This window comes from Rhyacophila brunnea, unplaced genomic scaffold (assembly GCF_057557595.1).
Source record: "Rhyacophila brunnea isolate RB1 unplaced genomic scaffold, BYU_Rbru_1.0 scaffold_6, whole genome shotgun sequence".
Classification (NCBI taxonomy): Eukaryota; Metazoa; Arthropoda; class Insecta; order Trichoptera; family Rhyacophilidae; genus Rhyacophila; species Rhyacophila brunnea.
This window is the reverse complement of record NW_028233276.1, coordinates 28,289,242-28,301,124: the sequence shown is the minus strand read 5'-3', so window position 1 is coordinate 28,301,124 and position 11,883 is coordinate 28,289,242. Positions and strand designations below refer to the sequence as shown.

Genomic DNA, 11,883 nt, shown 5'->3' with positions numbered 1-11,883 from the left:
AATATGGGTTAACATTCATTTCTCGTAAAAGCAAAAATCTGATAATACAAACCTTCTCGCTGTGGAGGCCTACATGATCTTATTAGGATCGGACACGGTTAAAAATATGTAAAGTATGTATATATATTATCGCCGCATTAGAACCTGTATAATACATTTACAGTCTCTGGGTAGACAGGAAGTAGGACAACTTTGCTAGTAAAACTGTGACACAAAAACCTGACAGGAAAACGTAGAAGTTTTTATCTTTATAGAGTACAATTTAAATCGATAGGCTAGATTGAGTAGATATCATAATAATTATTAATATGTGTTATAGCTAGATGAAAACTATAAAAAAAAGTAAGTTGAAAGCTCTATTGTGATGTTATTGTATCTAATTTTTGACATTCGTTCAAAAACAATAGTTTTCACTTTTGTGACTAACTGTTTATTAAGAATTTAAATTGAAATATTATTCAAATTCAACAAACAATGACAATCAATAAGTCGTATTATCTATGCTTCATAAGTCATAACCATTTTCTAAACATCGTTATGTTCGAAAAAAATGTTATATTTATTGAGGAATTATAGGTAGGTACACCTTTTTATCAGTGTGTGATGGTTTGGAAAAAGGCTTTGAACAATGCTTCTACCAAAAATTGTTTTCACATTATTTAGTAATGACGGCTATGGTATTCTATTTTATGACTTCTGACAGTAAAAGCTAATGATGCGGAAAGGCAGAAAGTAACCTGAATGTATCTATTTCGGTCAGTACTATAACGGAAATGGTATGATAGAGACTGCTTTACCGTTTATCTCACTAATTTATGGCTCTTTTTATCAATGTAGTTTTTTTCGCAATATTAAAACAGTGCAGACATATATTTGAATAGTATTCGATATATTTTTATATATTTTTATTATACATAATATTGAAATTGACAAGGGCGGATTTAACTAGTCAGGGACCTACTCGTAGCACCAATTGGGACCCCCAAAATGAATAAAGTTAAATAAAAATAAATGTTTCACTCTTTTGTAACTCGGCATCTTCCTTTTCATTGGACAAACATTTAATGTGAGAATATCTCGGATACATAAAGTTATTATAGGTATACCTCTATAGGTCCATTCTTGCTCTCAAGTCAAATAATTATCTAAGTTCTTTCATGAATTTTGTAACTTGATCTTACTTGAGCCCTAGTTATTAGGGCGATGTCTTTACCTACTAAAGGCATCTAGCGGAGAAATACGAAGCTTACAATTTAAGACATTGTTTTGATAATTTACAATTTCAACTGTGTTAAATAATAAATATGTATCTGGAAACATTAAAAAGAAAAATATTTTTTTATTTTAAGTCAAAGATAAACTTACAATTATTGTAAAAAAATGTAATAAAATGTGAATTTGTTGTGAGACCCCATCTTATTATTACCTACATATTATATTTTATGGTCATATATAATATATTAAAATTTAGTTTATTAAGTTTTCTAAGCTTTGCTTAAGAGATTTGTGACTAATTGATTGTTTTAATATTTTTTATATTTATTTTAAAAAACATCGATTTTTATAAAAATATAAATGTGTATAACTTGAAACTTTACGTTGTTACGCTTCCTTTTAAAACATCTAATATTGGCGCCTCCCATCATTTTTTACAGAAACATTTTTAAATAGTCAAAAATGCAAAAAATTAAAATAAAACCTAATTAAAAAAATAAACAAGGTTTAATGCAGAAAATTCCGTTGCGCGTAAATATGATGCTACGAATAGTAGCAGTAGGTACCTACTTGCATTGCCTTTCATGACAAAGTATTATATTATTCTTCAGTCTGATTCAACCAAAATTAAACTACGATTTTTGTTTCCATATGGCCATTTTTATTATCCAGGAATACTACAAATAATTATTATAAAATAAAATTCTACATGTGAATTATCATCAATCACACAATCACATAAAATTGTATCACACAAACACACATTTTTTTTACTAATAGAACGAATTTGTGGTGTGTATTTATCTCACTTAACTGGTCGATCCGCGACGCCGGGCCCCAAAGCTGGAGCCCTGTCAGCCCCCCTCTTGTAGGGGCCATGCACAATTGACAATAGTATAGAAATGAGGTAAGTATATTAAAATTAGTGTCCATATCTTCATACAGGTTTGCAAACAATCTGACTTTTATAGGAGAGATTTTTTATGTAGTTTATAACTATAACCTGTAGCTACATTATTGTGTTAATCTTTTCGCGTCTCCCTTTGCAACGGTCCGCACCTCCCCAGGGAGGCGCGCCCCTCAGTTTGGAAATCGCTGACTTAATCTATTGGATCCATGATTTGGAAAAAATGCCTTGTGATAGGTAATTTTAAACCACGTATTTGGTATTTGAAATCCGTGTCCACAGTTTCTAATAGAAATTTTTTCACTATTCTGCCGTAAGGAAAATGTGAAAATGTATCCATTATGGGCATAAAATTATCAATTTTCATTTAATACGCCACATCTAAAAATAAAAGTACAAGTAAATAATTGATAGTTCGGTTGACATTACAATAGCGATTTTTTGTGTTGATAATGAAACCGGAATATGTGGTTATGCGTTGTCAACAGACCCTGATTCTATTTATACCTCGTATCAAATTTCTTTTTGAATATGACAATAACATGTAATTTTTGTTTTTACATTTAGGCCGTGAACCCGCACCTATGGCTCCAGAGGCGTTTTTACTAATCCACCGTGGGTCATAATTTTTTAATCAATTTCAACTTAACGAAACAAACCATATTTTGATAGAGTAAAATATACCCATTGATGTATTCGTATTTAGTGGTAATAAACATGACGTATAAATAATACGAAAATCCTACAATTTATGTATCAAAAGTATTTTATTAGCTCTAGTAACTACTATAATTTATACCGTAAAATCACCAAGCTTTAGTCGTACAATTTGTAATACATTTCAAGATTAGTTTAGGTTTTATATTACGTATCAATAAATGAGACATATTCAACTGTATATTTATGAAATATTTTGTATTATCTCTAATTTTTTTTTAATATTCTAATTACTTTTGTTAAGTACTTACATACATACTATTTACAGCTCTCGAAAAAGACAAGTTTATGAACCGAACCACTCGATAATTTTCCGAAAATATTATAGCAGGCGAGTTTTTTTTGTTATTAAAGCTTATATTATAATATAGACCTTACACGCTTATCTACCTACCTTAGACGGACAAATGTAATAACAGTCTTTATACATAATAATAATATGCATAATTACTAAACATTCGGACAGGTAACATTTTTCATCATTTAATTTTTTTTGCGAAATATACTGTCAAAAATGGTATAATTATTTTGCCTTCCTTTATATGCCGCATATAAGCAGTGAATGGTCGTTTAATAGGTAAAATTAGTAATATCCTATAACAGTGGTAGTCAACCTGGTCCCTACCGCCCACTAGTGGGCGGTCCAGCTTTCATGGTGGGCGGTAGAGGTTTCAAAAACATTTTCATTACATATGTTTTCATAAAATGAATATTTGCGAAAGAGGAAACTTCATGATTATATGTATGAAAAAGATGGATTTAACTACAGTAAGTTATTTTATGAAGATATATTCTGCCAAACATAGCAAAAGTCTGACATAAATTATTTGGTAAGTAATTATTATTATATGCTTTAACCTTCTGTAATGTCCACAATATGTAAAATAAAAAAAAATAAAAAAAACTCTGCTTTATAAATTGTCACTGTTCTGGCAGAAGACACTAATTTGAAAAAATGACATATTGAGTTATTTATACCAAAATGTTCCTTTTTTCAAACTTTACCGCCTGGAAACCTTCTTAATAAATAAACAGTCTTTATTTTAAAGTCATCCCTTTTACGATTACTTAATAAACTCACATGATAGACCATTTCAAACATTTTAACAACTTCAAAGTCAAATCACTCAAAACAAGTATTCTCCAGTTAGTGTGTTCTGCCAGAACAGACACGAAATGTTATAAAGTAAAAGTTACGTTAGTTACCCTACTTTATAAATCACCATTACTGTGAAACCGGTGAGTGGTTAGAAAATTTTACTTCTAACAGAGATAGAAAAGTGGGCGGTAGGTATACAAAGGTTGACTATCTCTGTCCTACAATATTCACAGGTATTGAACATGTCAAAAGGCGAATCTATGCTATGGATTGATACAACACTCTCATTAATCAGAATTAATATTTTTAATAAGATATATCAACTAAATATGCATTCATGTATATTATGTCTGTAAATACATTAATTATTAATAAGTATTGTTAATAGTGTAGGTAATGCGTCTTTTGTTAGGACATGTTGATGACAAACTTTCTTTTTATGATGAACAACTAATAACAAAAAAAAATCTGTTCGCTGGGTAGCGAAATTAAATGGATACTAAGATCGCCCCAAAATCTTCGAACGAAAACAACATACAATTGCATTATTATGTGTAGAAATATGTTTGTTTGTACGATATGTCAAGTTTTCTGATAAATTAAAAATATATATATATTATTTTCATAATCATTACCAAGCCAGAGCACCATGAGACGAAGCGGTAGCCTCGAGAATTTCACGAAGTGCATTTGCGCTCCGGTGAATTCCGGTCCATTTCGAGCGCTGTAATATTTATTTTAATTCTACGTAAAGTATACGGTTGATGTGGTGTGATAATAATAATTTGGGAAACATAATATATTGCAATTAACTCAGTTAGCGCTAATTGTTTTATAATTCCGAATAACTTTTATAAATTGTAATATATTATTGATTTATAATCAATGAAATGAAATTTGTATGAAAGTGCTAATTCACGCAAGTTACTTGGCTTAAAATATAATACCTATAAATATAAGCAGTAGTGGGTTTAGGGACTTGGTAGCGCGAGGCGCTGATTAATTTCGAAGCCCCCAACGATAAACAGTAACATAAACTTCAACTACTAACGTACATAATAAGTAAAATTAGGTAAGTATCTTTTTCCTAGTAAGTATTATTGAAGATGACTGCGATGACCGATGACACACAATAATAGCAGAGTTTTATTTGTTTATCTATTCCGTTTTGAGCGGTTATGTAATATTTTAATATCCTCTTGATGATAGTTCCAGGAATTCTGGTATGCTTTAGGTTAATAGTACCTATCTATTAATTTGTAAGAAATACGCATCTTTATAAATAATTTAATTGACTGGGTTGACCTGTTTTGAGGCCGTCTTTAAATCTCCTAACGAATCGATTGCATCATCTGCGTCAAAGAAAATCGCTGCTGTAGTGTGCATTCTTTTCAATTGTGATAATCGCTTACACCCTTCGAACAGGCTGTCTTCAACACTAATACACATGCGGCCTTCCTTTAGAATGTACGAGTTTTATGACACTTAATATTATGTTATCATCATATTAGACAACCTTAACACGTCGGCAGAATTTTTTTATGTTATATAACATTATAAATACACCTGAGTATATTATTATAATTTAAAATAGGTAGGTTAAATAGATACCAAAGGGACCAACGGTTGGTATGACTTCAGTGGGGTATGCCTTGATGCCAGATCAGGTGTGCTTCCATTTGAAATGCTGAGTATGTCGACTATCCATGATAGCTCTGCCAACAAATCCTACCTCTAACCTCTCCGTGGGGGTCCCTAGGCAATGCAGCATGCTGTAGCAGATAGAGGAGGGTGCAAGGCGAAACACCAGCGCCTAAAAACTGGTACATTCTGGCTACGGGAAGGAAAACCCCTACAGAAAACCAGGGCATGTTCACGGGCCCTAAGGTGGCAGCCCCACCAATGAACTCGGGTGCTGTGGGATGATCACCTGCACACCCTAAAACAACAGATTAATCCAAGCACAGGGAAGCCTCGGACCCCCGTTTCCATCTTGACGACCTCGCCTGAATTCAGTAAACGATTTTGTTTTGGAACCTACAATATCCGTACTCTAAATGTTCCTGGAAAGGCCGAGCATCTAACAGAAATACTTTCTCAATACAAGTTAGATGTTCTCGGGATCAGTGAGTGTCGACTCACTGGCATTGGCGAGAAGTTTATTCGTGGGTTTCGTCTATTGTACTCCGGACACGCCACATTGCGACGTAGTGGAGTCGGATTGCTGATGTCCAAGGAAGCTTGCAAGTGCCTCACCAGCTGGGAACCTATCTCCGAACGTCTACTTCGCGTTACTTTCAAGACCAAGTCGGGCTCCATCACTTTTCTGCAATGCTATGCTCCCACAGAGGCTGCTAGCGATGCAGATAAAGATACATTCTACGAAAGTTTGGCGGAAGCCGCTGGAAATATCCCCAGCTGTGATCATGCAGTTATCCTTGGTGATCTTAATGCCAAAGTAGGATCTGACCCCTCGCGTGGACCCTTTGTGCTGGGAAAACATGGCCTTGGCCAAATGAACGATAATGGTTCCCGTCTGGTAGATTTTGCCTCAATGAATGGTCTTGTGATTGGTGGTAGTCTTTTCCCTCATAAGACCATCCACAAATATACATGGACATCGCCAGACGGTAATACAAGAAACCAGATCGACCACATTTTGGTCAAAGCGAAATACCGGCATGAACTGCTAAACGTGCGGACATATAGAGGTGCAGACATCCACAGTGACCACGAGCTCTTGGTCGGGAAATCCCATATAGACCTCAAACGAGTCCCAAAACCCAAAAGGACGGTCAGACTCGATGTGGAAAAACTGAAAAGTACCCGTGTGCGTGCAACCTATGAGCTGGAGCTGCAGAAGCGCTTATATGATGCTAGAACTCTCACGTCTTCCATCGACTCGGATCCCTTGGAAGGAAAATGGATATTATTCCGGGATGCTATAATGAGCTCCGCAACTACTGCATTAGGAGAGCGGCATACGCACAGACCGGACTGGATGTCACCTCATACATGGGAGATGATTGAGAAGAGGAAGCTCCTGAAAGAATTGCGAGACAATGGTACATACGACCCACAGCGCAGCGCGGAATACCAGACAATGGACCGCGTGGTAAAGCGTTCTGCCCGCCGCGATAAGCGCCGACGCCTGGATGACCTCATTCGGGATGCGGAATCTGCTGCCTGCAAGAATAATCCAAGTGCTCTCTTCCGCATCACCAAAGCAATTTGCGGTAAGAAACGTCCAGTGGTCACTGCATTACGCAACTCTGACGGAGTGACAGTCACCGAACCTGCAAAGGTCCAGGAGCTATGGCGCCAACATTTCAGTGATGTCCTGAATCGCCCACCTCCATTGCATCCCTTCGATATTCCGTCGGAGATCACCGCCCTCGGAATCACTACTGCATCGGGATTCTGCAAAGATCCTCCGACAACTGCTGAAGTTAAAGAGGCTGTCAAAAGACTGAAGCGCAGGAAAGCTCCTGGAGATGATGGCATCCATGCAGAATTTCTGCTCTGCGGACTGAGCGCTGTATTGCCGTCCTTGTGTGACCTTCTGCACGAGGTGTGGGAAAGGGAGCAGTACCCCAAAGCCTGGAGGGATGGTACCGTTGTTACTCTGCACAAAAAGGGTAACCCACAAGACTGTAATAATTACAGAGGAATCACTCTCCTCAGCGTTCCCGGGAAGGTGTTGGCGCAGATTCTCCTGTACAGGATTAGAAGTCCCATGCTGGACGTTTTGCGTGCGCAGCAGAGTGGATTTGTCCCGGGGAAGTCCTGCTCAGAGCATATTTAAACTCTCCGAAGCCTTCTGCAACAGTACCAAGAGATGAATATACCTGTCGCCTGCTGCTTCGTGGACTATGAAAAGGCATTTGACAGTCCTCATCGTGAATCTCTGTGGCAAATTCTGCTAGGATATGGTGTCCCACGGAAACTGGTCGCCGTGATAAGTGCTCTCTACACCAATACAGAGTGTCGCGTGAGAGCAGCCGGAACATCCTTTGACCTCTTTGAAATCACGTCAGGAGTCAAGCAAGGATGTGTACTTGCGCCCTTTCTTTTTATCATCATGATGGATTTCATAATGCGTATGACGGTTTGCCCCGACAGTGGGATACGCCTACATCATGATGACACAAGCGATCTATGCGAAGAAAGACTGTGCGACTTGGAGTATGCAGACGACGCAGTCGTGTTTGACTCGACGATCGAGAGGTTGGAGGTGACCGTGAACAGGCTAGCCGCGAACTCGATGCGTGTGGGTCTTCATCTGAATGCCGCTAAGACCAAATCCATGTGCAGTGCTGCTTGCATCGACGCCGACACTCCTCTGCGGGTTTCTGGTCTGCCCGTCGAGCTGGTGTCCAGATTCAAGTACTTGGGTGCCACGGTTGCCGATGATGGTGGTATTTCTAGTGAGCTTGGAATCCGCATGGGTGTGGCGGGCTCTGCGTTCAACCAACTTGGAGTCGCATGGAGGTCAAGGCTGTATTCTGTGAGGACCAAATGTCGTTTGTTTAACGCGTGCGTGCTACCTGTGCTCCTGTATGGCTGTGAGACATGGCATCTTACTAAGCTTCAAGAGTCACGGCTTTTGAGCTTTGAGAATCGATGTCTCCGCAGAATCTTAGGGGTACATTGGTACGACCGCGTTACAAATATCCGAGTTCGTGAGCAGACACAACAGCCTTCGGTGATTGAAGTTATCACGAAGAGACGATTCACGTGGCTGGGACATGTATTCCGGATGCCGCCAAAGAGTGCGGCACTTCGTACCCTTGTGGCACAGCCTCAAGGGTTCCGTCGCCGTGGCCGGCCCTCCCTCACCCTGCAGCGATGCTACAAAAGTGACCTACGTGCTGCAGGTCTGACATGGCGGGAGGCACAGGAGTTGGCGATGGACCGAGGGAAGTGGCGCCAACTTGTGCTTGCCCTATGCCCCAATGTTGGGACGTGACAGGGTGAAAGAAGAAGAAATAGATACTGGATGTTTATGAAATAATAAAATCTTTATATAGAAAATTATAACATATTCAGCCTTTTCAAATAAAAATAATAAACATTTTATTGATTCGTCCTTTTCATATTATTAACTCACCGGAATGGCAGAAATCCGTTATTCATTCACCAACTACAGAAGGATTCAATATGTGCTTAATATCGTGATACGTATATTTTAGTGCATCTGGAAATTCATAACAAATCCGAAATTTAATATCAACCGACAATTTAAAAAAGCAATAACATGTTGTATTTACAGCACTGCTTATTTAGAAACAGCAAAATGAGTGAGTATAATATATTGGAAGGTTTCTAGAGAGTATTTTGTGACAGATTAATATTTAATACCTACTTAATATTGGTGGTATTGAAAATTAATGTATTATAATGTTTGATCTATTTTTCACTATTCAATTTTACGTTAGAACCTAATAGATATAAGATAAGTGGTATATGTATAGATATTGTTTTCAATTAATGTTAGTATTATTTTGTAAAATAAAATTACTTGTAAAGCACTAGAGCTATAAAAAGATACTGAAAGCCTTTCCAGTAATATTTTTTTTAATTAAGAAAAAAAAATGAGAAAAGAATGACAACCCTTTATGTTATGAAAATGTAAATTTGTTCATTCGTCACCAAATACTTAAACATTCGCCATTTAATTTGGTTTTATAATCTTAATTTGTACTTATTACATTATACAGTGTACAATTATTATTCTTCGAGTTTTGTACATTAACGTAACGATTGCTTTATACAAAAAAATATGTTAGGGATCCATCGAATGATACATTCTGTACCCCATAATGCCCTTGTATTAATACTTTGATTTGCATCAATTCGTATTGTGTGTTATAGGTATTGATATTTAAATATAAATATTATCACTTAAATATAAATGTATCGTAGTTTCGATTTGTTTATATATACAGTTATATAAAGCTACCATCGATATGAATATCAAAATAATCGTGAGAGTTCGTATTCATAATTATATTATGTATTCGTAATTTTATGCATAAGTATTTGTAAATATATTTAAAAGGTTAATATGTCACAAAGCTCTCTCTACGAAACTAAAACTTTTAGAAAAACTCACTAGAGTACATCATTCCGATCTGCTTTATGAGTTTTTCAGTGATGTTGATACCGTCGTCAAGGTACTGCCAGGTAGCGTAAACGAAATGCGTTTCATCTATTATCATCTGCACGACCGCGCTTATCTGAAGGTAGCACGTTTGCTGTCCGGCGACTTCATAGCGCGCGTTCCGCTCGTATACCACAAGTATTTTCTTCCAATTGTATCTGAAAACGCTTTTTCATTTAGCGAGTTTTTCAACCAAGAATTTTCGGGGTATATTTACATTGCCCTCTATCAGTGAAAAGCGGAAGCTTAAGCCGTGAAAATTGCCTTTTATTTTATAATGATGTGCAGAAATTATGTATTTACATAAAGATTATTAAAACGTGTCGAAAAACTTAACGTATCTTAAAATCAGATATACTTACCTACTATTTAGTTTGGATATAATGTTGAAACCAAAGTTTCACGATATATTACACCAGCGGTATCTTACGGTGCCGAAAATAAGCGTAAGTATAATATATTAGAATAATAAAATATTTTACAATAAATATTATTATGTAAAATCAAACATAACATACACTTCCCACAATAAAACCACTAAAAAAAAAAAAAAATAATGCATACTGTAAAACCCGTGTAGAATAGAAGTCTGTTATTTTACGACGTTCGTAAAAAACGACACACTGCTATCTGTGACGTGTACTTGAAACAGTTACGAGGAATATAGAATACAAAATCTAAAGTCCACTTACTTGTGTAGGACATCGCCATTTCTAGACGCAGGTTGTCGCTGAAATTCTGCTGTACGTTTTGGGTTGTATCCCACGATGAAAACATAAGGTTTGAGTCCTTGATGAACTGCGCCATAGTTTTCATCATCAGATGACAGGTTGTTTTCCCTGCTGTGGCGTACTGCCCCTGCGGTTCATTGACCAGCAGAATCTTTTTCCAGTCGTACCTAGATGGCGGGAGAGGAGTGCAATATTAGTTCAGTGGTGCAGGTGAAAAGAAAACTTTTATACAAATCGGGAAAAAACCAGCAACAGGTGTCTTGATCCATTGCATTAGTAGCAATACATACTATACAATCTAGAAAATAAAGTAAAACAAAACAGCTGTTCTAACAAATTATACTATTGAAATATATGGTTTTATTAATAGTGATAAATTTTACTACCCCAGTGTATAATGTTATTTACATAGCAAAATACGTTACATAATTGAAAAAATCGATAATAATCAATCTCGCCCTATTATCAAAAATAGCGTATATCTCCATTTGAATTGTGAAAGCAGTTTTCACGACTAGTTAGTTCAGCATTATAAATTTAATATAAGAAATTAACAATCAACCTAACTTAAGGTATCCAGTAATAATTAACTAACCAACCAACATAGATACAATAAAAAGTCCGAAGAAAAGCCGCCAACATTGCGAAAAACATAAAAAAGTGTTTGTAAATAATACGCATTTTCATTAATTTCAAACAATTTGGCAACGGTACAAGAACATCAATTCAATGTTATATTATTGTATTTACATAGGTTTCAATCATAAATGTTAATAAGGGTAGTAGGTATTGTAATTCATCCATGGGTATATTAAAGAAAATTATGTTTTTTTAAATGTAAATAATATAAACATAATCATAGACAAACTGTTACTAAATGAGCATTCATAAAAGGCTTTCAATTTATTATTTAACATAATATTATTATCATTGTATAGGTTCGTTCGAAGGGTCATCATTTTTTATAAAAAAGAATAGTAATCTGAGCCAATAGAGAACCTATCGGAAAAGTACGAAGCTTGCATTTTGAGATTTTTTGATAATTTACAAT

At 36.0% G+C, this 11,883-nt stretch overlaps 2 protein-coding genes across 2 annotated transcripts in view; one reads left to right on the top strand and one right to left on the bottom strand.

Annotated features, from left to right (window-relative positions):
• The first annotated feature begins 6,165 nt into the window (after nt 1–6,165).
• On the top strand, nt 6,166–8,915 carry LOC147065494 (uncharacterized). The gene is made up of 2 exons (XM_085956994.1): nt 6,166–7,549; nt 8,911–8,915. The coding sequence occupies exons 1-2, from the start codon at nt 6,166–6,168 to the stop codon at nt 8,913–8,915; spliced, it is 1,389 nt and encodes a 462-aa protein (XP_085813120.1).
• A 155-nt stretch (nt 8,916–9,070) lies between these two features.
• LOC147065493 (atrial natriuretic peptide receptor 3) overlaps nt 9,071–11,883 on the bottom strand; it is a 56,081-nt gene continuing 53,268 nt past the window's right edge. The window contains exons 3-4 of the mRNA XM_085956993.1: nt 10,794–10,999; nt 9,071–9,135 (exon numbers count right to left, since the gene is read on the bottom strand). Coding sequence (XP_085813119.1) covers nt 9,071–9,135; nt 10,794–10,999 — 271 coding nt within the window. The remainder of the gene's footprint in view (nt 9,136–10,793; nt 11,000–11,883) is intronic.

Bases quoted from the DNA above. Each gene is read 5' to 3' on its own strand.
- LOC147065494 (XM_085956994.1), top strand. From the start codon at position 6,166: ATGTCCAAGGAAGCTTGCAAGTGCCTCACCAGCTGGGAACCTATCTCC.